At 35.3% G+C, this 26,552-nt stretch overlaps 3 protein-coding genes and 2 non-coding genes across 7 annotated transcripts; 3 read left to right on the top strand and 2 right to left on the bottom strand.

The window, feature by feature from the left end:
* Positions 1 to 7,407: 7,407 nt before the first annotated feature.
* Positions 7,408 to 16,360, top strand: LOC140890322 (cellulose synthase A catalytic subunit 8 [UDP-forming]). Its single transcript, XM_073298081.1, has 24 exons — positions 7,408 to 7,566; positions 7,756 to 7,855; positions 8,185 to 8,246; positions 8,573 to 8,629; positions 8,952 to 9,011; positions 9,146 to 9,202; positions 9,463 to 9,505; positions 9,845 to 9,922; positions 10,024 to 10,342; positions 10,432 to 10,585; positions 10,686 to 10,766; positions 11,733 to 11,913; positions 12,144 to 12,223; positions 12,354 to 12,405; positions 12,503 to 12,647; positions 12,740 to 13,006; positions 13,228 to 13,573; positions 13,697 to 13,834; positions 13,992 to 14,117; positions 14,198 to 14,410; positions 14,508 to 14,775; positions 14,868 to 15,067; positions 15,167 to 15,520; positions 15,615 to 16,360. The coding sequence occupies exons 1-24, from the start codon at positions 7,474 to 7,476 to the stop codon at positions 16,200 to 16,202; spliced, it is 4,062 nt and encodes a 1,353-aa protein (XP_073154182.1). The 5' UTR covers positions 7,408 to 7,473; the 3' UTR covers positions 16,203 to 16,360.
* Positions 16,361 to 17,665: 1,305 nt separating this feature from the next.
* Positions 17,666 to 20,291, top strand: LOC140891758 (receptor-like protein 51). 3 transcript variants are annotated; one of them, XM_073300391.1, is made up of 2 exons: positions 17,666 to 18,918; positions 19,893 to 20,291. In XM_073300391.1, exons 1-2 carry the CDS (start codon positions 17,697 to 17,699, stop codon positions 19,931 to 19,933), a joined length of 1,263 nt encoding a protein of 420 aa, XP_073156492.1. In that variant the 5' UTR covers positions 17,666 to 17,696; the 3' UTR covers positions 19,934 to 20,291. The 3 variants fall into 3 exon arrangements, with proteins under 3 accessions (XP_073156492.1, XP_073156493.1, XP_073156491.1); XM_073300392.1 differs by having other exon boundaries at positions 19,917 to 20,290; XM_073300390.1 differs by lacking the exon at positions 19,893 to 20,291 and having other exon boundaries at positions 17,666 to 19,742.
* Positions 20,292 to 23,274: 2,983 nt separating this feature from the next.
* LOC140892251 (uncharacterized) lies at positions 23,275 to 25,357 on the top strand. The gene is made up of 3 exons (XM_073301087.1): positions 23,275 to 23,465; positions 24,030 to 24,344; positions 24,825 to 25,357. The coding sequence occupies exons 1-3, from the start codon at positions 23,366 to 23,368 to the stop codon at positions 25,196 to 25,198; spliced, it is 789 nt and encodes a 262-aa protein (XP_073157188.1). The 5' UTR covers positions 23,275 to 23,365; the 3' UTR covers positions 25,199 to 25,357.
* A 646-nt stretch (positions 25,358 to 26,003) lies between these two features.
* Positions 26,004 to 26,076, bottom strand: TRNAE-CUC (transfer RNA glutamic acid (anticodon CUC)). Its single transcript has one exon. It is a non-coding gene; the product is annotated as a tRNA-Glu (tRNA).
* A 98-nt stretch (positions 26,077 to 26,174) lies between these two features.
* Positions 26,175 to 26,247, bottom strand: TRNAE-CUC (transfer RNA glutamic acid (anticodon CUC)). The gene has a single exon. It is a non-coding gene; the product is annotated as a tRNA-Glu (tRNA).
* Between the last annotated feature and the right edge of the window lie 305 nt (positions 26,248 to 26,552).

Here is a 26,552-nt window from a genome sequence, read left to right as displayed (position 1 = left end):
TTGTCTTTTCTTGTGAGGATGATGTATTATTTTCTTTGATGGTATCACTTAGACCCAATGATTCATGATGCATCTCTACATCGAGAGTCCATGTCATGTAATTATTTCCAGTGATATCGAGCGCAACGAATTCAATCTTTGCCAAATTTCACATGGTGGTACTAGAAAAATAACAATACATTTTATTAGTTAATTTTCATTAATATGACAATACAAAATAATGGATAAACGATGGGTACAAGTATTTTTAAAAATAGAAAAAAATTGCACGGTGGATAATCGCATGTGAGTACAAGACTCGTGAGCATGATGATCATAGCCGTTATGAAAAATAGCCTTATAAATGCCATCATCTTCATCTTCAAAAAATCGAGAAGAAATTAATTTGAGAGAAAGAATGAATTTTGGTGTGACTGAAAATGAGTTTGAGTGAACATATTTATAAGAAAAAAACTAGCCGTTTTGTTACCGTTTGTGACCGTTGGAGATAAAAAAAAATCGAGTATGTGTTGAATAAAAATTTATGATAATCATGTGATGCATATAATGATAATCATAATTAAATAATTATGTATATCTGATAAGTGCATTTTATATGCATTAGTTTGTGATATTTTTATATATATTTTTGTGTGCATTCATATTGTTTTTATGTGTTTTTATGTGTTTTAGTACATGTGTGTGTATTTCACTCTCCCGGTTGTTTTGGTAGGAAAATAGATTTTTGAAGAGTAAAATTACGGAGCAGCTTTGGTCAAAAATTCATATTTAATTTAAAAAGATAAAAATCCGATCTCCACTGATCAGAATGAAGTTCAAGATGTTTTAAAGCTTCTGTCCAAATTTCAACTCGATCCGACGGCTAGAACTTAAGATATAAATTTTTCAAAATCATCGCACGGAGCAGGTTGAAGCATGCGCTGATAAGTGAAGTTGTAGCGCGTTTGCACAAGAGTTTAGCACAACAAGAGGCGCAAACGCGTAATGGAGGATGTGAACAGCGCATGGTGATGCGCTAAAGAGCATGAAAGAAGGGCAATCGCGCTGGAGGAGAAGAGTTTAGCGCTTAAGTTGCGCTGTTGGGAGATGAAGAAGCGCAATCGCGCATGATGTCTGTGCTGTGAATTATTTCTCCGGGCAGAAACATGCTTGCTCGAGCGAGAGGTTGTTCTTGCTCGAGCGAGTGAGATGGAAATCAGGATCTTCGAAACAGAGAGTTTCTCGCTCGAGCTAGAGGTTGTTATCGCTCGAGCGAGACGTCGGGATCGGGAAAAAATTATAATTTTCAGAATTAAAATCTCTTATTTTTCGGGCTTTCTTTCTTGGGCTTTTTAGAACATATAAATAGTAGGTAAAAGGCGCACACCAGGGGATTCATCAGGTATTTTTGGACGCACAACCAGAGCAAGGCGGCTGGAGAGGAGAAGAGAAGAGATTTCTGCACTTTCTCTTTTCTTTTTCTTTTAATTCTTGTTTAATTCTAGTTTCAATTATTGAGTAGTTTATTTTCAACCAAGACGCCGTAATTGGGCCGAACAAATTCATGTAGAAAACTTGATTTGTTTATTTGGGAATTTTCAGACTTGATTTTATTTTATTGATTGTCAGATTTATATTTGTCTTGTGAATAGTCTGATCAACTGTATGCTTGCATGCTAATCGATTCCAAGTTGACAAAGGAGATATTGATTTCGATCACTTTGATAATTAACACATGGTAAAACTGACTAGAAATAGAATTCGGTTTCAGTGTGCGGTTTGGGTGTAAACTGAATTTTCACAAATATTTAATGCATTCAAATTTGATTAGAATTACGAAAGATTAATACGTCAATATTTGAGTAGGTTTGATTGTTCTAGAAATAGTCCTTTGAACAAATTAGGAGGATTCCCGTGAATTAAGATTAAATCTGAATCCTGAATCAACTACATGTTACATGATTTGTTCGGTACCTACGTGTGTCTTGGTTGTCTCGTTTTAATTATTTTTATCTTCAGTTATTTTAATTCTTATTTCATAAGCAGTTTTTATTTTATATTCTTATTTTTTTAAAATCAAACGGCTCTTTATAATTTTGTCTAGATTAAGCTAAATAATTAATTCTTGAGAATTGACTACAGTCCCTGTGAGATCGATACTTGGACTCTCAGTCCACTTTACTATTACTTGACCTGGTACGCTTGCCAGTAGATTTATATCACACCGATTTAGTCGGTCAAGTTTTTGGCGCCGTTGCCGGAGACTGTTTGGTTAATATTAGGATAGATTATTTGTTTGAGACTAGACAATTTTTTTTTTCTTCTGCATTTGTTTATTTCTTAATTTTTATTTTATTTTTTTCTTTATTGTGAGGTACTTGGAGATGGACCATCGACAGGTGTTCACAAGATTTGGCCAGCAATACTTGGAGCCTTTCTATGCTGCTTGGGGGAGATTCAATGATTTGGCGAACAGATTTCAATGCCATCAGTTTTCGACTTACACCCTCTCTAAAATTTTTTATGATGGTTTGGATGAGATTACAAGAAGTTGGGTAGATTCTGGAGCTTTGGCCACTGGCAGTCAATTGTTTAGAAGAGATGAAGATAGTGTTATGCACTTGTTAAATGATATGACGAATTTCGACTACCATTGGCATTGTGATTCTTCATTGCAAGGTTGGAGTCACAAATATCCTCCAGAATTCAACTCCATAAATTTTGCGAACCAACCACCGGAGCATCAAGAAGAGTGTGTAGGGTATTTTGAGGATCATATGGCTCAGTTGGAGAATTTTGTGAAAAGGCAGGAAAAGACAAACCAGTTCTTCAAAAGCCGCATCAAGTCTGTGAGTCTTTTGGATGAATAGATTACGCTTCTTAGAGAACCAATTTTTGAGATCTGCCAAGAGAATGAAGTAATTGAGCCAAAGCAAGAAGAACTATTTCTTCAAGAATCGTCATGTGACGAGGAGCCAAAAGTTATAGTGGAGGAGGAAGAAACATACAAGGAGAAAGATTTGACATCATCAATGGTCGTTCCTTGTACACCGTTAGAAGATTCTTTCTTGCCATTGACGCTAACTCCAGCATATTCCATCCTCTATGACCTTCAGCCAAGATTTGGTGTCTCCTTCCAAAAGAAAAATTTCAGACCGAGTGTTGTTGGACCGACGAGCTTACAAAGTATATATCACGCCAAGCTTGAGGGTGAAGAAAATCAAGACCTATACGTAGAGTCGTATGATTCTTACTATGGGCGGCAGCCGCTCTTTGATGGTTGCTTCTGCATAGTCGGGCTGTAGACTATAAACTTAGCGCTGACTGGGAGGCAACCCAATGTTCTTTTCCTTGCTCTTTATTTTACTTTTGTTTATGTTTCTTTTGATTTGAATTTTTGTTTCTTTCCTATGCCAGTTTGCCATGCCTGCCACTATACCCAGTCGCTATTGTCATCCCAGCTGATACTGTCAAGAAGGAAGATGATGAATCGAAAACCAGGGGAGTGTTATTTTTGTTCTCATTGTGTTTTTTTTCGTCTTTGCATTTGTGTGTTTGTTATGCATTCTGTTCATTGTTCTGAAGCATTGAGGTCAATGCTTTGGATAAGTATGAGGGGGTAGACTAGTATATTGCATTGTTTGTTATGTTTGTGTTGCATCTGTCATGTTTTGTGTTTGTTTGCATTTAGTTTGTTTTTGTTGTTGTTTGCATTATTATGAGTAGGATGAGTCATAATAGCCAATGATGATGAAGTTTATTTGTTTGCATTTAGTTTGTTTTTGTTGTTGTTTGCATTGTTATGAGTATGATGAGTCATAATGGCCAATGATGATGAAGTTTATTTGAAAAAATAGATTTTTGAAAAAAATTTGCTCTTGACTTGACATGAGAAACTATAGGTTGAACCTTAAATATTTATAAGAACTTGTGTTAGACCAGTGGACTGTAACGAAAGATTTGATGAAGTTTCTGTCTGTTTGACCATTGCACGGTAGTATGTGGTTTGTGGATCTTGATTGTGTTCTATGAATTTTGATGAGACTCTAGTTTACACTTATGATCTTGGGCGCACCTAGAAAAAAAAAATTCAATTCCATCCGGGCCTTGAAAGGATTAAAATCCTATAAAAGACTAAATTTAAGGCTAAGTATGCGGATTAAATGGGATTGATGCTCCATCCGGGCTATAGACGAGAGGATTAGAAAGAAAAAATAGAATGATTTTTCGTATCCTACCCAGTTATAGCTAAGTCAGCGGGTAATTATTGGGGCAAAATCAATATCGGGTGAAAAATCCGGAGGTGTGTAATTCATTATCTCAAGGGAGGTGGGTTTAGTCTGGAGGTCGTTGGAAGGAATGGACACTTGAAGAGTGAAACTTGCACTGATTTTTCATAGGTCGCTAAGCAGTTTTGAGATGAATTCTGTCTAAGTTTTATGAAACTGGAATGACAGTTCACACACACACGTTCATGTTAAACCGATGGTGTATTATGAAAAGTTGAGAGCATGTGTGATTTTGTTTTGTGATTGAACTTCTCGGAGGCTGTGCACATTCATGATTCGTCATCACTTATGTTTTTGTTTGCATGTTGTTTTTGCATGTCTTGCTCGAGGGCGAGCAAGAGTTAAGTATGAGGGTGTTGATAAGTGCATTTTGTATGCATTAGTTTGTGATATTTTTATATATATTTTTGTGTGCATTCATATTGTTTTTATGTGTTTTAGTACATGTGTGTGTATTTCACTCTCCCGGTTAATTTTGTAGGAAAATAGATTTTTGAAGAGTAAAATTACGGAGCAGCTTTGGTCAAAAATTCATATTTAATTTTAAAGAGATCAAATCCAATCTCCACCAATCAGAATGAAGTTTAAGATGTTTTAAAGCTTATGTTTAAATTTTAGCTCGATCCGACGGCTAGAACTTAAGATATGAATTTTTCAAAATCGCCGCACGGAGCAGGTTAAAGCATGCGCTGATAAGTGAAGTTGTAGCGCGTTTGCACAAGAGTTTAGCACAACAAGAGGCGCAAACACGCAATGGAGGATGTGAACAGCGCATGGTGATGCGCTAAAGATCATGAAAGAAGCGCAATCGCGCTGGAGGAGAAGAGTTTAGCGTTTAAGTTGCGCTGTTGGGAGATGAAGAAGCGCAATCGCGCATGATGTCAGTGCTGTAAATTATTTCTCCGGGCAGAAACATGCTCGCTCGAGCGAGAGGTTGTTCTCGCTCGAGCGAGTGAGACGAAAATCAGGATCTTCGAAACAGAGAGTCTCTCGCTCGAGCGAGAGGTTGTTCTCGCTCGAGCGAGACGTCGTGATTAGGAAAAAATTATAATTTTCAGAATTAAAATCTCTTATTTTTCGGACTTTCTTTCTTGGTCTTTTTAGAACATATAAATAGGAGGTAAAAGACGCACACCAGGGGATTCATCAGGTATTTTTGGACGCCAAATCAGAGCAAGGTGACTGGAGAAGAGCAGAGATTTATGCACTTTCTCTTTTCTTTTTCTTTTAATTCTTGTTTAATTCTAGTTTCAATTATTGAGTAGTTTATTTTCAACCAAGACGGCGTGATTGGGCCGAACAAATTCATGTAGAAAACTTGATTTGTTTATTTGGGAATTTTCAGACTTGATTTTATTTTATTGATTGTCAGATATTATATTTGTCTTGTGAATAGTTGCTTGCATGTTAATCGATTCCAAGTTGACAGAGGAGGTATTGATTTCGATCATTTTGATAATTAATACATGGTAAAACTGACTAGAAATAGAATTCGATTTCAGTGTGCGGTTTGGGTGTAAACTGAATTTTCACAAATATTTAATGCATTCAAATTTGATTAGAATTACGAAAGAATAATCCGTCAATATTTGAGTAGGTTTGATTGTTATAGAAATAGTCCTTTGAACAAATTAGGAGAATTCCCGTGAATTAAGATTAAATTTGAATCCTGAATCAACTACATGTTACATGATTTGTTCGGTACCTACGTGTGTTTTGGTTGTCTCGTTTTAATTATTTTTATCTTCAGTTATTTTAATTCTTATTTTCTAAGCATTTTTTATTTTATATTCTTATTTTTTTTAAAATCAAACGGCTCTTTATGATTTTGTCTAGATTAAGCTAAATAATTAATTCTTGAGAATTGACTACAGTTTCTGTGGGATCGATACTTGGACTCTCAGTCCACTTTACTATTACTTGACCTGGTACGCTTGCCAGTAGAGTTATATCGCACCGATTTAGCCGATCAATATCATATCACATTATTATAAGTTCGGTGTCATAGACATCTTTTATATAATAATATGACATTATACGAATATGGTTAGCATATAAATATACAATAATATATATCATATCACGTTATTATAAGGTCAGTGTCATAGACAACATTTTATATAATAACATGAAATTATATATTAATACAGTTAGTATATATACATAATAAATATATATCATATCACGTTATTATAAGGTAAATGTCATAGACAACCTTTTATATAATAACATGAAATTATATATTAATACAGTTAGTATATATACATAATAAATATATATCATATCGCGTTATTATAAGGTCAGTGTCATAGATAACCTTTTATATAATAGCATGAAATTATACATTAATATAGTTAGTGTATATACATAATAAATATATATCATATCACGTTATTATAAGGTCAGTGTCAGACAACCTTTTATATAATAACATGAAATTATATATTAATATAGTTAGTATATATACATATAATAAATATATATCATATCACGTTATTATAAGGTCAGTGTCATAAACAACCTTTTATATAATTACATGAAATTATATATTAATATATACACAATAAAAATATATAAATAGTAAAATAAAAAATTCTTACTTGTTGAATATTTTTGTCTTGTGTTTTGGAGCGTCGAAAATTATAGAGAACCTTCGAACGATCGTGCTGATAACGTGTTGTGAAAAAATAAAAAATTATGGTAAAAAGTAAAAACTTCAAAACTCAAAATATATCAAACTCTACACTTTATAATATTTTTCTCTCAACTCAATTGTGTTTTTCTATACAAATGAAGAGACCTATTTATAGATCTCATTTGGAGATTAGTTCAAAAATTAAAACATCATCATCTACATCATCACACACTAATTTTCAACATTTTACAACTCAATATTCAATATTCAACATAATAATAATAATAATAATAATAATAATAATAATAATAATAATATATTTTTCAACATAAACAACTTATATAAGGAAATAATTTTATTTTCTACGTATAAATGATTTATTTTTCAACAATCAATAACAGATTAAAAAACTCATTGATAAAAAAAAAAAAAAAAGGATTTATAAATAAATTTTTTATTTTAATTAACTTTATTTAAAAAAACAATTATTCCTGGAATCTCTTCTCTCTCCCAACTGAAGATTGAAGAAGGGGTTAGGATTTAGGTTCAGATTTCAGACCCATACTTCTCATGGAACCAAGAAGATTGCGAGGCCACGCCGCTGCCGCCACTTCATGTATCGCTTCTCGCCTCCGCCCTGGAATTATCGCCACCGCCGGAGAGGTCCCTCACGTTCTCTCTCCGCTCAAACTAATTGGAATCATGCGTCTTTTCTGTGTTTATTTTTAATTTTCTTGAAAACGAAGTCGAAAGTTTTGATTGGGAGAAAAATGTTAAGAGTTTTTTTTATCCTTTTGTTGATTATATACAGAGTTTGTAGTCTCTTGATTGCTTTTATATGTGCGACAACAGGATGGTTTCGTCTGCTGGTTTGATTTAAGGTGCAAAGATGTGTTGTTTAAGATGGATGTAGCGAATGGAATTCCTGTTTCATCGTTATGTTTTAAACCAGGTTAGGACTTTCCCTTCTGTTTTTTCTTTGTTTTTCCTGCACTTATAATGGGCTATTGTTTAGGTCAAGGGATTTTTGAAGAATTTCATTGAGTTGATGTTTTTGAGTATAGGATGGAAGGAAAATTTTAATTCATGATGTACATTTGAGACCATTTTTGCTTTACTACTGTCACTTCATCTACATTATGAGTGCTTGAGGTGATATTTTTGTATTGATCAACAATATCAAAAAGATGTTTTGTTGACACAGTTTATGAGAATATGTTTTGTTGGAGATTGTCATGCCCTTCTTGTGAGTGTGATTTTATGTCATTGTTGCATGTGCAGGGAATGAAGATATCATCTATGTTTCTGCTGGCAATGAAGTCAAGTGTTTTGATCTGCATATGGTATGCTCTATGCATTGATTTCACCTCGTTAAATCGTTTTTGCAATGTTTTCTCGAAATTTTATGAGTTAATCCGTCTGATTTCTTGGGCGATAAATCTTACTTCTGTTTGTGTTCTTGCTTGTTCATTAATGTACTAAGATTTTGCTTACGTTCTCTTTTCCAAAGGTGAATTTTAACTGTCCCCCGTGCATTCTAGTAATGACATGTATTTGATTTGAGTATACTAGGTATTTGAATTGCCCTATTTGCTCTCTAAAACTTTTATATGCTGTTGCACACCGGATGCTAACAATGACACTAATTCATTGACTGTCATCATCAAAGACAGATTCATTGAAGCAACTTGAATGCTACAACTATAACAAGGACGAGATAAATCAGGTATAAATTATAAATGTTTGTATTATTTGAATTTTTTTGCATGACATTGTTTGTTGGCGTGAAATTTTTGTGCATTTCTATTAGGCGGATAAACCATATACTGGTTTTGAAGTGACAGAAAATAGAAAGAATTGAATTTCATGTAGGGTTATGTTTAGCTTTACTTTGGTTCAGGATTTGCTATATCTATATAGTAAACCGTCGGCTTTCTTATCTGAATTTTTATCTATCCACGCTGATGTAGAAAATCTTTCCCTTGTACATGAAACTGAATCATATACATGAACCTGTTGTTATGGATATGTCATTTGCACAATTGCAGATTGCTTTCCATTCAAAGTCACCGTTCCTTGCTGCAGCAGATGATGCTGGAGATGTCAAGGTACTTTTATTTGTCAGAGGTTTATGTCCATCATAGGAGTATGCCATCTGCAATGTTTGGGGAGCTGCGGCTGAGCCGCTGAGGCAGAGGTTTTATGTCAGAGGCCGAGGCAATGACTCTTACCTTTGTTGCAGATCATCGACATCCAACAACGATGTATGTTCAAAACTCTAAGGGCTGGCCACGGGAGTGTATGCTTCTTTTCGTTAGATATTTTACGTACTTTCATAAGAAGATTAGAGTTTATTTGGTCTGTTTATTATGGAATTTTTGTTTTCCCTTCAAACGTCAGATGCAGTGTTCTGATCTCTTGATCTTATGGAAAGCTTGTTGACCTTAAACTTCTCTCAAGGTTGATGTCTCTTCGATGTTTATTTTATCATTACTTAATGGTTTTAATTTTTTTATTTTCAAATTATTTGCGAACTTTTGTAACAATTTGTGTCTTCAGATTTGCAGTACTGTTCAGTTTCTTCCTTGGAAGAATTGGGAAGGTAAATTTTGTTTACATGCATGAGCTGATGTATAGTGCATTTGGTCGTTTGTTCAACCTTCCAGACACCTGTGCGTAGGCGAAAAAAATCCTAGTGATAAAGTATCTCGCAATCAGTTTTGTAGTTGATAAAGAAGGTTGTATTTTCGTCTGTATCCTAAGTGTCAGTATCTGTGCAGCATCATTCTAGGCATCCACTGTCTTGAGTATCTTTTAGTTAAATAATATGATATTCTGGTTGGCTGGTTGCTAAACATTCATGTTTTAGTTGCTATAAAATGTCTAATACATTGTGTCGTCCGTTATTTCATTTTATTTTTGTTTGTGGTTGTTGTTGCAGTCATATCTGGCGGTCTTGATTCGAAACTTGTGATGTGGGACTTCTCCAAAGGAAGACCAAACAAAATTATGGACATGGGTATAAATTCATCCTATATGTTGTCCTCATTTGTTCTCCAAGTTCTTTGGGTTTCTTCTTTTTTTCTTCATTAACGTTTGTAATTGAAATACCTGATACAGGCAATAAAGTTGATGCAGGACAGTGTCTAAACCCAGCTTTTATCCATGATCTAGCAGTTCCTGAAGTAGACATGGTGGATAAAGTTGGAAAGATCTGTGTAGTGGCTAAGGGTGACGGTGTCGTCAGTGTACTCAATATTGATAAAGAGCTTACTGCTGCACGTAAATCCAAAAGTTCAGTAAAGCCTAAGCTAGGAACTAATTCTAAGTCGACACCAAAAGATGCTGAAGCTTCTGGTTCCCAAGATCAAGATCGAATTGATAGAGGACTGCATTTAGACTACTCAATTGGTGGACACACTGCTGCAGTATCCTCTGTGTAAGCTATACTGTGGTGTTGTGCTTGTTTGTGGAAATCTAATTGTTGTGAGGGATCTAATTGTACTTGATAAAATAACATTCTATCAGGACCTTTTCTATGTTTGGAGAGAAAGGGAAGTTTATCATTTCAGGTGGGAATGATAAGTCTATAAAGTTGTGGGATTGGTCAAAAGCTTACGAGGATGGTCTGGCTAACCATGACAGCCAAATTCTACAATTGAACATTAATCTGAAAAAAAAGGTGGGTGGACACAATCTTTTCCTTGGTCATTTGATTGCCACGGACGTGCTTTTTTTCCGTTTATCATGGCATCGTTTTGATTGGTTTTTGCCTTGCTCAGGTCAATTGGCTCTGTACCACACCCTCTGAATCAGAAAACCTAATTGTTTGCGACACATCCAGTGTAGTGAAGGTTTATACCGTAGGGTGTATCAGCACGGAGCCTTAGAGTCTGTGTGCAACTGCTGGAAAGCCAAGCATTTTGAAACGGAGCTTCTCGCACATGAATCAATTTTCTATGATGTGTTTGCTGATGTTTTAGTTTGCGGGTTTGAAATGAACTCTTTGAATTTGATGTCCACTTTAATGCGATCTCTAAGATAGTTGAAACAGAAATTACTTGTTGACTCATTTCCACAAGATATTGTTATTGTGAGATTGTGTAGTACCTGCATCTCCGAAACGGTGCTTAAATTGGAGATGAATGTAATTTTTTTTTAACCTTGTATCCACTTGGGCTGGAATACCAATATAACGACGTGATTTTCTTGCAGCAAGTATTTACTACTCGTAGAAGGCATATTTAACCAGCAATTTTGCGTTTTATGCCCATGGAATCTGAAATGTGCATAAGAGATATTAAAAAACCAGAAAGAAACCAAAATGGTCAAGTTTTCAAGCTCGTAGCCAGATTTCTGCGAACCAAATAAATTGTTTGATTTTGATTGCAAAAATGTGAGTGATAGATTTGTTCAAAACATTAGTCAGCCTTACTTTCAAATTTTCTGTGTATTTTGGTTGGTCTAAAGTGGCTTAAACCTCAAGGATTGTTGGTTGGGTGAGTTGGGATGTAGCAAACCCCAACTGCAATTTTACTTCAAATTCCCGCAAATTTTCAAATCTTTCTGTCAAGAAAACGACCTTGCTTCCATCTTTTTCCATCTGGGTTTACAAATACATGACACCAACACCTCAACCCACATCTGATTCAACATCCATTTTCCCATCTTTGAATTCCATTACAAAAATAGCTCATACTTCGAATTGATTTCATATCAAGCAACAGGGTTACTTCTTAATTATCATACTTGTAAAGTAGAAAAAGAAGAATTTGGATTTCGAGTATAGAGGAATTCTGGAAAATTACAGCCGGAGGTGAGAAGTGAAGATGATGGAACCAGGGGTTCTTTCATGCAGCACTTGTGGTGAAAAACTGGGATCGAGTTCTAATGGTCAATTGTTTGTGGCTTGTCACGAGTGCAATTATCCCATCTGTAGGCACTGTGTGAACTACGAAATCAAGGAAGGACGCAACGCGTGCATGCGGTGCGGCACTCCTTATGATCATGGTACTAAATCTTGAAATTTATTTCTACGTGCTTGATTGTTTCTCCGACCCTTCATGTTAAAGGGCTCTGATCGGTGCCTGCAGAAGCTCGATGTTCATTATAACGCTGCCTTGTAACTTATCTTTGTTTGCTGCAAAAATATGTCCACTGCTTGGACCTCTAAAGAAAAAGATCTCAATTTTATCTCATATTTGTAAAAACATTAACTTGTTGAGCGATTAAATGAACAGATGACAAGGAGGAGACTGATGTTGGAGAAAACGAACCTGGAAATCATATGAAAATGACATCACGTTTTGATACAGTGAAGGTATTGTTCACCAAAATCATTCAAACATTTTTACTTGTTGGATGTGCAGTGTATTTCATTTTTTATTTAAATCGCGAAGAGAACTAAGCTTAATGTATGGAATGGCTTTAAAGGCTTAGATGTTTTGCAGGATACTGGAATCCATGCTAGAAATATCAGTACTGTTTCTACAGTTGACAGTGGTGAGTAAACAAATTATTTTCATGATAGTCAGTATGATTTATCCATTTATATTAGTGAGTAAAAGTTTATTGAAGTAGCATTTTCTTATCTATGTAGAATATATAGATGATTCTGGGAATCCAATATGGAAGAATCGGGTGGAAAGTTGGAAAGACAAGAAAAACAAGAAGAAACAACATGCAACAAAGGAGAAAACAGAAGCACAAATTCCATCTGAGCAACAGATGGAAGAAAAGCCACAGTAAGTATACTGATACAGGGTTGTGAATGTTTTTGAATATAAAATCATGGATTTTGGATTTTTTACTTAGGATAAAACACCAACTTATGCAGGTCAATAGACGCTTCACAACCACTTTCAAGATTGGTTCCACTACCCAAATCCCAACTCACGCCATACAGAATTGTAATCATCATGCGACTGATTATTCTGGCCTTTTTCTTCAATTATCGAGTTACGCACCCTGTCGATAGTGCATTTGGGCTGTGGCTCACTTCAGTAATTTGTGAGATCTGGTTTGCGTTTTCGTGGGTGCTAGATCAGTTCCCTAAGTGGTCTCCAGTTAACAGGGACACATACATTGATAGGTTATCTGCCAGGTGTGCTCTTTTTGATCCTTGATGCTTCTGTTTGTCTGGCTAAGATAATATTTGTCTCTTCTTTTCATCCATTCCTTTTGTTATAAGTTGCTGAACTATCACAAACTTGAGCTTTTGATAAAAGGCTGAAGCAAATATTTTCTTGAGTGAGATATTATTGTCAAAATGATTTTTCTATATCGATCTTCATGAAATATGAATTTTATAAACTGCTTGGCTAGGTACGAGCGAGATGGGGAACCCTCTGAGCTTGCTGCAGTTGATTTTTTCGTCAGCACTGTTGATCCATTGAAAGAACCTCCTTTGATTACTGCAAACACTGTTCTTTCAATTCTGGCCATTGATTATCCTGTAGATAAAGTCTCTTGCTATGTATCTGATGATGGTGCCGCTATGCTTACTTTTGAATCTCTCGCTGAGACTGCCGATTTTGCAAGGAAATGGGCACCTTTCTGCAAGAAGTACTCCATTGAACCAAGAGCACCTGAGTTTTACTTCTCACAGAAGATCGATTACTTGAAGGATAAAATACAACCTTCATTTGTCAAGGAACGCAGAGCAATGAAAGTAAGTATATCTACATATGTACATAACCTACAAGATCTAGCTAACAATGACATTGTTTTTATTTGTTAATAAGACCAACTTTATCTGGATAGTCTGTTTACGGTTTCTGATGTTGGATTTTAGAGAGATTATGAAGAGTATAAGGTCCGGGTCAATGCTTTGGTAGCAAAGGCTCAGAAAATGCCAGAAGATGGCTGGACGATGGCCGATGGAACAAGTTGGCCTGGAAATAACACGCGTGACCATCCGGGAATGATCCAGGTTCAATATATTGGTTTATCAGCAATTTTTCTTTTACCTGTGTCATTGTTGGTACTGCAATCTAGATTTGTGCTCCTTCATAGAAGCTCCTGTTGCGAAAAGTTAGCCCGACTGAAAAGTAACCTAATGATCATAGCCATTCCTGCTTCATCATCAGGTGTTTTTAGGGAATACTGGTGCACATGATATAGAGGGTAATGAACTTCCTCGGCTGGTTTATGTCTCAAGAGAGAAGAGACCTGGCTATCAACATCATAAAAAAGCCGGTGCTGAAAATGCTCTGGTACTGATTGTTTTTAATGTTTTCTTTTTTATGTATTATTTCATGCTTTTAATGATGACTTTTGGTCTCTTTTCTTTAAGGTGAGAGTATCTGCCGTTCTTACCAATGCACCTTATATCCTCAATCTTGATTGTGATCACTATGTTAACAATAGCAAGGCAATTCGGGAGGCAATGTGTTTTCTAATGGATCCCCAAGTTGGTCCAGATGTATGTTACGTGCAGTTTCCTCAGAGGTTCGATGGGATAGACAAGAGTGATCGTTATGCCAACCGAAACACAGTTTTCTTTGATGTAAAGACTCGTGACTATTAAATCTAGAATCATGCTTTGAGACCTGTCAGTAAAAACTGGAAAATATTAAGGCATCTGGTAAATATGTTTCTCTCAGGTTAACATGAAAGGGTTGGATGGAATTCAAGGACCGGTTTATGTGGGAACAGGATGTGTTTTTAACAGACAAGCTCTCTATGGCTACGGACCTTTGTCTCTTCCCACTATACCAAAGGGCTCTTCTTCATCTTGCTCCTGGTGCGGCAGTTGCTGCTGTTGCTGCCGTGGCAAGAAGTCTGTGAAAGAAAAGGATCTCTCTGAGGTCCATCGTGATGCAAAAAGGGAAGACCTTAATGCTGCCATTTTTAACCTCAGAGAGATTGAAAGTAAGTTTCTTGAATCTTGATATACCAGATTGTTAGGCATCAAATATGGAATCTTCAAATAGTAAAGTGCGTCTCTTTGGTCAAATCTGTAGGTTATGACGAGCATGAGAGGTCGTTACTCATCTCTCAGATGAGCTTTGAGAAAACTTTTGGCTTATCTTCGGTTTTTATCGAGTCCACGATGATGGAGAACGGAGGAGTAGCCGAATCGGCTAATCCATCAACACTAATCAAAGAAGCAATCCATGTCATAAGCTGTGGGTATGAAGAAAAGACTGCTTGGGGTAAAGAGGTAAAAAAATTTAAATCTTGTTTAGTATCTGAATTACCTTTCCCACGGGCTGATAATTTTCACTGGTTTTGAATCTACCAAACGTTTATGTGTTCGTAGATTGGTTGGATATATGGGTCAGTCACTGAGGACATATTAACCGGTTTCAAGATGCATTGTCGTGGATGGAGATCAATATACTGCATGCCCTTAAGGCCAGCATTCAAAGGATCAGCACCTATCAACTTGTCTGATAGACTGCACCAGGTTCTAAGATGGGCTCTAGGATCTGTCGAAATTTTCTTGAGTCGACACTGCCCTCTGTGGTATGGATTCGGAGGTGGCCGCCTCAAATGGCTACAACGCCTTGCCTACATCAACACCATTGTCTATCCTTTCACATCCCTCCCACTCGTCGCATACTGCTCATTGCCTGCCATTTGCCTTCTGACTGGGAAATTCATCATACCAACGGTGAAAAATCTTACCTTAATCTTTCAAACAAGATTCAAACATCTTCCATTTTTTCCATGTTTTTAACTGATCTCAGGTGTTTTCCTTGGGTTAGCTCTCCAACCTGGCAAGCGTCCTCTTTCTCGGGCTCTTCCTCTCCATCATTCTCACTAGTGTGCTGGAACTGAGATGGAGTGGCGTGAGCATTGAAGCATTGTGGCGTAATGAGCAATTTTGGGTCATAGGAGGCGTCTCAGCTCATCTTTTTGCAGTCTTCCAAGGATTCTTGAAAATGCTTGCAGGAATCGACACAAACTTCACCGTGACAGCAAAAGCAGCAGACGATGCTGATTTTGGTGAGCTATATGTTTTCAAATGGACGACAGTTTTGATCCCTCCAACGACTATTCTAATCGTGAACTTGGTCGGGGTCGTTGCTGGATTTTCTGATGCATTAAACAGTGGATATGAATCTTGGGGTCCTCTGTTTGGTAAGGTTTTCTTTTCGTTTTGGGTTATTCTTCATCTCTATCCTTTCCTCAAGGGTCTGATGGGTCGACAGAACCGGACTCCGACCATCGTTGTGTTGTGGTCTGTTCTTTTAGCATCTGTTTTCTCTCTTGTTTGGGTGAAGATAAACCCATTCGTAAGCACAAATGATGCTTCCACAGTTGCTCAAAACTGCATTGCTATTGATTGTTGAGTTTAAGATTTGATGTTAAGGTAAAATTTAGCAGCCAAGAATGCTTGTTTTATTGATGTTAATGTTGTAACAAGTTGGTTTTGGTTTGAGATTTCAAAATCTTGATTTTGTACTTAAAATTGCAGCAATGTAAAATTCACATGCTCATGCTTAACAGTTGAATATTCAGTTTTGTTAGTTTTATTACCAAGTCATCCTAAGGGGTAAGCATGTTTGGATGTTAAAAAATTCGATTTGGATTTGAAATTAGAAGTAGATTTTTAGATTTTAATTATGGATTTTTAATATTTGGGATTTGGCAAAAATGTTAGTTAAGAATTAGATTTCATAGCTAAAAACTAAAATTATTATTATTTGACAAAAAATTTATTTATCACTTATATTTCAAAATACCTTCTTTATTAATAATATTTATGCAAAATATTCATATATAAAAAAATAACAAGGAAAAATCATATTGTTATTAAATCATTTTTTCAAGAATTGAAATATAAATAAAATTCACCAATAGATTTTGACTAAAGCTTGATAAATTAAACTTCCAATATTAAAAATTAGGTAAGTATAGAAGCATTTTATTTGACAAACCATTGATAATCTTTTGATTCAAGATTCTATGTACTTGTCCCAATTATACTCTCTGCCATGCTATTGTGGGCCAAACTATAGCGTAAAATTAAACCCAAAGTCTCAAATCTCTACTGAAAGTAGTTTATATAACTAGTGTGTTTTTTTTTAAAAAAAAAGAAAATTTAATTTATATATATACTGTTGAAGAAAGATAATTATAAACGACGGAAACAAGAAACTCCATTAACGGAGTCCCAAAATAATTTTTTATTGGATGATAGAGGGTGATAGTAAATCATTTAGAAAAATAATCATTATTATAAATTAGAGATTGACATACTAGATAATAAACAAAGTTGAGTGGCACTGTTCCAAGTTCCAACCATAGGTCTCCCTTTGTTCTGCCCCTGAATTTGAAATTGCCATGCACGGGAGGAAAATTTATGACAAAACAAAACATCATATTTCGACGAGATTCAATGTTATTGTATCATCTCAGGTTTTACTCATTTTTTTATGGTAATTAAATAATCTTAACATATTTAAATTCCCTTCTTCAGTTTTTCCATTCACGTTATTAGTTTAATCGCATGGTTGTTGGAACCTGGATCTCACATTTGACCCTTTTGACTGATGTCCCATGTAATCTCTTTGCTTTTATGTTTTAATGTAATCTCTTGTGATCAAGAAATTACTTTTATGCCCCCCCCTTTTCGTTGATTGAAATAAAAAAAAATAAAAATAAAAGAGAAATCTTTAACTTCCCCGTGATTTTTGTGTAATTATGTCAAAATCTAAGGGTCAAATAATGTCCATCCAACTGTCACAAAGCCTTCTTTAAATATCCAAAAATATATATAATATATTGCAGAGCATTCAGTCCGCCAGCAGCTCTCACGCTATACTGAATCTCAGCAAGAAAGAATGTCACTATATCCTCCACTCCTCTCCATATTCCTCCTCCTCTCCTCCACCGTCTCCGCCACCGCCGCGACGGCGGCCGACTCCCCTCTCTCGTCCCCGCCGTCTGCTCCATCTCCGTCCACCTCTCCGGCCCCAAAACTGCCCACCCCCTCCCCCGCCTCCACTTCTCCCCTTGACCCGAGACAAGTAACAGCACTCGATTCCCTCAACATCCCGACGCCCAAGGACCCCTGCGCGCCGCAGCCTCACCTCTCCTTCGCCGCCACCTGTGACTCCTCCTCCCCTTTCCGCAACCTCCTCTCTCTGTCACTCTTCAACTGCTCGGGCGACGTCGCATTATCCTCCGATGCCCTCAAGTCGCTGTCCACGCTCACTTCGCTCAGCTTCCTCAACTGCCCCATTCCGGTGGTTCGTCTCCCCACTGAGCTGGCCTTGAATCTTCGGTCATTCTCTTGCATCAACAGCCTCAAGAAGCTCACAGGGGTCTGGCTCAGCAGGCTGGAGAATGTTACCGAGTTAACTGTTGCAAAATCTAGTGTTACCGCCAGCGGCCCTTCTATTATACTCAACAACATGAGATTCTTGCATTCTGTTACTCTATCACATGCAAATCTCTCCGGTTTTCTCCCTAAACACTGGCATCCGAACCTTACTTTTGTCGATTTGTCCGGAAATAGTCTGAAAGGAGAGATACCACTTTCCTTAACTCGCCTCGAGAATCTTGTGCACCTGAATCTTTCATCTAATTCTCTTGCTGACACGATACCCAGCACAATTGGGGACTTGAGCGCCTTGCAGAACCTTTCTTTGGGATCAAACTCGTTATCCGGTCCCATCCCGGAATCGTTGTCTGAATTGTCAGGGCTGACTCACCTTGATCTGGGTTCTAATCAGCTCAATGGGACGATCCCGAATTTCATTCGAGATATGACGAGTTTGAAGTACTTGAATCTTGAAAGGAATAACTTTCATGGGGTATTGCCTTTCAATGCAACATTCATTCAGAAATTGGAGGTGCTCAAGGTTGGTGAAAATTCCAATCTTTGCTACAACCACTCAACATTGGGATCAAAGATGAAGCTTGGTATTGCTCCTTGTGACAAACACGGGCTACCTGTGTCTCCACCGCCGGCTAAGGATTCGCAGTCTGATAGTTCAAGCGATAATTCTGATGAAGAAGATTATGGTGATTCAGGGGACAAGAAGCATCACCATGGGCCTAGTAAGATTGTTCTCGGTGTTGCAATTGGGCTTTCTTCCATTGTCTTTCTCATTGTTTTCTTGATTCTTTTATCTAGATGCTGCAAATGAGTTTGCCACGAAAGATTGTTTGTCTCTTCATTTAGCTTAGGAGAATTTATTGGTTAAATATCTTGATTGTTCAATTCATTCCTTATTTATGTAAAAGAATTTCAGTAAGAGACGAGGGAGAAAGAAAATGAGGTTTCTTTGAGTCTGATTAAATTTCACGATTCTTTTTTGTTGGTGTGGGATGTATGATCTATCACAGGGCGAAAAGGGTGTTGATTATGTAGGAATGTGCTTCCCTTGAGATGTAACAATTTGCCCTTTTTTATACACTTTTCCCTATTTTCGGCCTTTGTTTACTTTTTTTTGTTCTTTGTTTTTCTGGAACCTTTTATGTTGTGATTCCACCTTGCACCAAGTGTATCCGCATTTTGATTGAAGCTTATGAATAATCAAGTTGTTTATTGATCGAGGAAAGATATAGTCTGGCACTAATCAATTCATGAAGATCTACAGATGCATGAGTGCTCGAATCTGATTGTGTGCGATGTTGTGATTTGCATCCTATTAACTTCATGACCAACAGTTAGTTCTTCGATGATTTGCATCATATTGTAATTTCATGACCCAAGATTAATGCTCTTGTTGAGAAGCAAATGTCATGATTTGGTTTGCATCCTATTGAAACTTTCACAACACAAACTTAATGCTCTTGTTGAGACGCGAATGTCATCGCTATGCATTATTGTATGAATATGCTATAAGAGCTGCTGATGCTTAAGTTTTTGAATCTGGTCCCGAGTGATGATCAAAGAATTAGGAAAATAGTCAAATTCATTCTTTAAGTTTGCTTATTTTAGGTTTTGATTCTTTAAATAGTTAGAATTGGATATTGATCATGTAAAGTAGTTTTTTTATTTTATTTTATTTTATTTTTTTGCTTTTTAGTCCTGTTTCCCACTTTTCCTGTAGCGTTATCACTGACATGACATGGATCGTAAAATGCTGAGATGAGATTGGAAAATACCAATGTATCCTGGCATTACAACAACACTCAAACGAAATGTGCCCAAAGCCAAAAATATTGAACTTACAAGACCAAGCTTTGATTATGACTGCTTAAGAGAATCGAAACCAGAATAGGTTAACTTTGAGGATCCGATCGACAATGTGCTCCAAGGATAAAGGTATAGTTGAGATGCGAACATCGTTGCCAAGTTCTTGATTGTGTCACTACAAGGTATCTGCTCAACAAAATACTAGTTCACTTAGTTTACATCAGGTTGCTACGCATATGAACGTTGATCTGCCAACTGGTAGTTCTGTAAGTAAGGGTCGATTTGAGATAATGTGGGGTTGTTTTCTGGTTCCTTCTTTCTATTTCTTTTCCTTCTCCATGTCTGTTATACCAAACTTAAATCTCCTTGTTTTTAACATGGAAGTCCCTTCAAAGGCAATTCAATTCCTAATGGCACATAATTCAAATTGCAATATCAGCAAGCCTGACGCAGATGATTAGTTAGAATCGATACTTTTCATGTGGGAAAATTGAATTTTTAGTGGGGGTGAGTTGATCTGTTTTAGTTCAGTAATTTGTTAATGTTTGATTTTTCATCTAATATCTTGATTTTTTTGTCCTTTTTTTATACCATAAATCACTGTTCCCATCAAATATTATTTTGACACTAATGTTCTCTATTTAGTTCTTGTAGTGAGTAAAACAACATTACACACGTTAAAATATATCTACCCAATATTTCAAAATCGAAGGAAAAAAACTTGGTGTTTCCCTTTATTTTTTGTTAGGTTGATTTTAATGTGCATAATATAAGTTTTATTCTCGTTATATGAGTCATGTAGAAGAATGTTGGATGTCAAATTAGTAATATTTGCTTGATTTAGTGGTTTAGGGAAAAAATTTTACCAAAAAAGTCCAAGTTATTGGATAAAAACCAGACATTGACAAATTTGACTAAAATTTAAAGCATGCCAACCCACTGAACCAAAACTTCACGTGTCTAACCTACCGGACTAAAATTGAAATTCATCATTTTTCATGTTCAAAATTGAAATTCATCATTTTTCATGTTCAAAATCATTGAGGCAGTGTTTGATAGAACTTCTAGGAAACACTTCTAAGTTTTTTTTTATAATTTTTTTGAAATTTTGTAAAAAAAAAATTCAAGGAAAAGCTGAGAAGTGCTACCTAAAAGCTCTTCTAAATACTACCTAATTAAAACTTTTGAAGTTTTCAACTTCAAATTCATCAATTTTTTTTTTCTGTCACTCTTATTCTCGTCGCTTTTAGTTTATGAATTATGATGATGGGAAGCTGTTATCATGGTTACATGTAGTAATCATTATTGATGGCTTACACATGTTAAGCATAATTTTAAGTATAACTGGATTCACACTAATGCCAAGGAGTTGATGACATTGATTTGCAATAACATAGAAGGTTCGGGTGTTTGATTGGTTAGGGAATCAATTTTCTCATTTGTCTCACATTTGAAAGCCACATTTAATCGAACATGGATCTCCTTAATTAGACGGGTGAGTAGTCGAAATGTTCCTCTAAGTTTTCTTGTTCTCTGTTTTGATCTTAAAGGTATTTAAATTTGGGTTTTGATCTGATAATTTATATAATGTTTTGACTTTTGATCTTTTTATATTGAATATCGATATGACATTGGACATTTCAGTATTTATCGATCAATCTCCGCTTAAGCTAATGGGACCTTACTTATTCATGGAGGAGATTGGAACCTCGAAAAGCACCGTTGAGAGGACTATTCACTTCAACGAAAAAAGATTGAAAACCAAAACATAAGCTAACGTATAGGACCAAAAACCCAAATTCTAATACTTTACAAGATCAAAGTACAAAATACTGAAATGACAATTTTAAACTTTTAGTGGATCATTTAACTATTTTGTCTAACACAAAAACTCCTTTGACAAATCAATTTTATGAAACGGATTTCTTATTTGAGTCACTCATATGAAAAAATGTAACATTTTATGTTAATAGTATTACTTTTTATTTTAAATATGAACAAAGTTAACCCGTTTCACCGATAAATAAAAATCTTTAAAATTATATGACAAGAGACTTGTATTAAACTATATGCTCGAAATACAATTTCATAAGATTTTGACAGTTTATAAGCTATTTTATAAAAAGTAAGGTCACTCTTATTTTTTTAGAAAAAGATCTTATTTTGATATTTTACTTCACCATATTCTTTTTATATATTTTATTAAATTCTCATTACGCCCTCTGCTCATTTTTTGTAGATAATTTATCAAATTTGTTTTCTAAATTAAATAAAAAATAATTTTATTTTTTAAATATATGTTTAAACACATCAATATCTTTAAGTTGTTTAAAATAAGTTCATCGAAACACTTTAACAGCTTATTTTTAAAATAAGATCTAACAGTTTATAAGCTCCAAAAATAGTTTATAAGCTCTAGGATCTTATAAGCTGTTTTTAATAAGTTTAGCCAAACACCCTCTTCAAAACGTGAGAAAAATAATTGTTATATGTCATTACTATTAAGATTTTATTTAGACAAGTACATATTAAAATACTATTTATAAAAAGTGTATTTGATAACATGTTTTAAATTTTATTTTAGGAACATACATGTGTTGGATAACTATTTAAAAAAAAAAAAATTAGAGTTGAAAAAAATATTTGAACTGTTGTGAAAAAGTAAAATGTAAAAAAATAAAAATTTATGGTAAAAAGATAAAATACATCATCACTTACATCATCACACACTTAATATTCAACATTCAACTCTAATTTTCAACATTCAACTCTAATAATATATTTTCAACATGAACAACCATTAACAAAAATGTTTTTATAGTTAAAAGAATTATGGTGTATAGACTATATATTCACCTTTTTTATTCTAAAACATTTTAAAAAAACATCTCTAATTATTCTTTAAAAATTATAAGCGAATAACATTGTTTAAAATATTTTTCAAAAATATTTTATAAAATATCAAACACATATTTTGAGTTTTTTTTACCTATAAAATACTTTAAAAATTTTTAAACTAATAGTATATACAACGTAACATGATGCCCCTCCCAAATCTCTCCCATTTAAGAGAGATGTTTCTCCCATACTGTTGTCGTTATTTTTATTTTTTATTTTTTTGTGATGAAACCAAATATATTACCTATAGAAAGATTTAATTTTTAAAGATTATAAAATAAAATCTTAAGAAATAAATCAGGATGATTACATAATTTACGTTACTATCTTTGACATTTCATGAGTTTTTTGTGTCCAAATTTGTGGATAAGATATGTCAGATTACCAATTTCGCTTGGATCATATCTTGTTCTTGACACTTGACTCTCGCATTATCTAGAAAGTATTAAGAATAAAAAAAAAATTATGAGTGCAATAGTTTTGTACTCAAATTCCCTTCTTCGTTCACCATATTTTCCTACCTTGGACGGACACAAATTGGGAAAGCCCTTGTTTTCCTTCAAAGGTACGATCTTGAATCTTCCGTGATTTTGTTTGCTGTGTAAGGATTTGAATCATATGTTTACCTCGATATTTTTGCAATTCGGTTAATGGGTATCTGCCCCTTACTGTGGAACTGAATAATTTTTCGTTTTCTGGAGTAAATGCATATGACTTCAAGCATTTGGGAGATGCATGAATCTTGTGTTCATGCATTGGATCGTTTTGGGTTTTATTATTATACATTAAACTTGATTTCATTTTGCGTTTTATTGGTATATTGTTTTTTGGATTTTGCTTTTTTTTTTTATTATTTTGGGTTGTCTGTGATTTCACTTTAGAATCCATTTTCAATCACCAAAGTTTCTGGCCGTGTTGATTATCTATAGGGGGCAGACCATGGCAAGTTTACATTTACCGGATTCAGATGAAATTATGCCAAATAGTTTTTCAGAAAAATGTAGCTTCGTACATTTCCTGCCTCTCTAAGCATTTTGTTCGAGCATTTGCGTACAAGCACTCGAAAACAAACCTTTTCTTTACATCAGACTGAGGTAAATTTCTTGATGCAGCTTGTTCAATTTGGCAGAAATAGCAGATAAACTCTCAGTTTCCAGCGTACGGCTCGATGGAAACAAAGGAGACAAGCCTCCTCAGAAGAATTATTCTCCTGGAAAGGCCCATAAAGGAGGCGAAACAGAGGATAATTGGCAATCGGTTGACAGTAAAAAACCCGTGTCCCCCAACAAAGAAGAGATCCTAGCTGTTTTTAAGAGAATACAGACCTCGATATCTAAAGGGGAGTCTCTAAACTCCAAGAAGAGTGCTTCAAAGTTAAATGAAGACAAGCCCTCTGCTGAAGCAATGTTGGAGGCTCTTTTCCAATCAAGGAAGCCGGGGAAAGGTCAGACAGTCAAGTGTTGTGTCTTACATTGATGCTGGCTACTAAATTTTAGTTGGAAAGTTTACCGGGTGAAGGTTTGTCATTGTCAAGACTTGAAGTTCCATGAAACTAGTAAATTTGGATGTCCTTGCAAACTAAAAGATAGTAATTTATTATGCATGCGTGCTTTTCAAACACCGCAGTATTAGAGTTGTGAGAGGTGTAACATTGCTTACGTCTTTAGAAACCTACAACGACCCCATTTAAATGGTTTTAAACTTCAATGATGTTCTAGGGTTGGGAAAGCCTTTGAGCTTAATGTAACTCTATGATTTGTTATGGAGTTGATTTGGAAAGTTGTGCCGAATGTTCCTCCTTGCTTGCTGCCGTAACTCTTTAATGTTGCATCTTAAATTATGCACCTTTACCTGATAACTCCATCTTAATTGGAGGTTCTGTGTTTGGTCATTCGGTTTTGAAACTAGGATTAATTTTTTATAGGGAAAACAATAGGCAAGAAAGGGAGTAAATTTCCATCTCCCCAAAAAGATTCACAAGAGAACGAAATAACAGCAGAAGATTCATCTGCGTTGAGCTTGGAATCACCTTCATTGCCGCTGCCACCACCTTCAAATTCCTCTACGCAGCCATCAAATTTCGCGAGGAAGTCACCTATACCGTCGGTATCAAGCCCAAGAGACACAGTTGAAGCTAAGAGTGAAACTTCGCCAGCAACAGATGGAAACGTTGAGATATCCAAGAAATTGGAGGAAATGAATCTTACTCAATTGAAAGAAGTAGCAAAATCTAAAGGAATCAAGGGTTACTCAAAACTCAAGAAGAGTGAACTTGTTGAGCTCCTAATCAGATCATAGAGTATTTTTGTGTTTTCTTTTTTTTTCTTCTTTTTTTGGTAACTTTGTTTTGTGCTGCTGCATTAAGAATAAACGCATACCTAATTGTTTCATTGTTTTATTGCAAGATCACCCAAATCTAAATAATTTTGTTTCCTTATGATAATTTAATTTGGAAATAATTTATGTACCCATAATTTTCTTCCATATTGTTCTGTAGCTCGTGATTTAGAGAACTAACTGCAGACAAATGAAATTCTGAGCCTGATAAACTTATAACCAAAAGAGTTCTAAAATATTAAATTCCAAATGTAATCCCCAGGGGAACAGAGAGAAACTAATCAATTTCAATGAACTATGACTCAAAGAAACTATATAATCTCTGATAGTAAAATGACTGATTTTCGACAAGAATTGCCAGAATCTCCAACGTGCAACAAACAGATTGCATAGAGCAACAATGTTTGATGCTTTTTTGAGAACCATGGCCTCATATTTCATCTGGAACCTTTTCATTGTATCATCCTTTGTAATCCTAATGTCGGATACCAACACGAGATTCACACCTTCTGGAAAAGATAGTAGGACCTTTCACTATGAGTCTATGAGCGCGCACACATGCTCACAGAATCATCATACTCGAACGATATGGAGTTCGATGTGCTCCTTGACACCAACCAATGCATCAACATATGAAAGTAGCGGGCCAACGCGCAACTTGGTGGCAAATGGCAATGTAAGCCGATCTCAACTTCACCGACTGTAATGTTGAGACGAGCTTCTGCACTTTGGTCTCTCTCAGTTGGATTAGTTGGGATAAAAAAAATTCCGTTGCCGGGACTTGAACCCGGGTCTCTCGGGTGAGAGCCGAGTATCCTAACCAACTAGACTACAACGGAAATGTTGAAACGAGCTTCTGCGCTTTGGTTTTTCGCAGTTGGATTAGTTGGGATAAAATAAGCTCAGAAATTTGTCAGTGTCTACTAAAATAAAAAATTTCCGTTGCCGGGACTTGAACCCGGGTCTCTCGGGTGAGAGCCGAGTATCCTAACCAACTAGACTACAACGGATTTGTTGATGATAATTGATATAGCATGTTTATATAGCTTTTTCGTTTTAACGGGAAATTTTCATTTTATTCTCATCATAAAAATAATTGATTCAGTTTTAAAATCATAGACTTATTTTTTTTTTTTTTTTTTTAAAGAATCATAGACTTATTTAACATCATATTATCCTGTTGCAATTTATGACACTTTCTTGTGAGATTATTCAAGAGTCACCAGTGTGTTGGTTGATTAAAAACTTTGATGAGGAAATGAATTAATATTTTTATATCAATAATTACTGGAAGAAAAGTGATCTCATTTCCTTT

The sequence above is a fragment of the Henckelia pumila genome, chromosome 3 (assembly GCF_033568475.1).
Source record: "Henckelia pumila isolate YLH828 chromosome 3, ASM3356847v2, whole genome shotgun sequence".
Classification (NCBI taxonomy): Eukaryota; Viridiplantae; Streptophyta; class Magnoliopsida; order Lamiales; family Gesneriaceae; genus Henckelia; species Henckelia pumila.
This window is presented reverse-complemented; position numbering and strand designations above follow the sequence as displayed.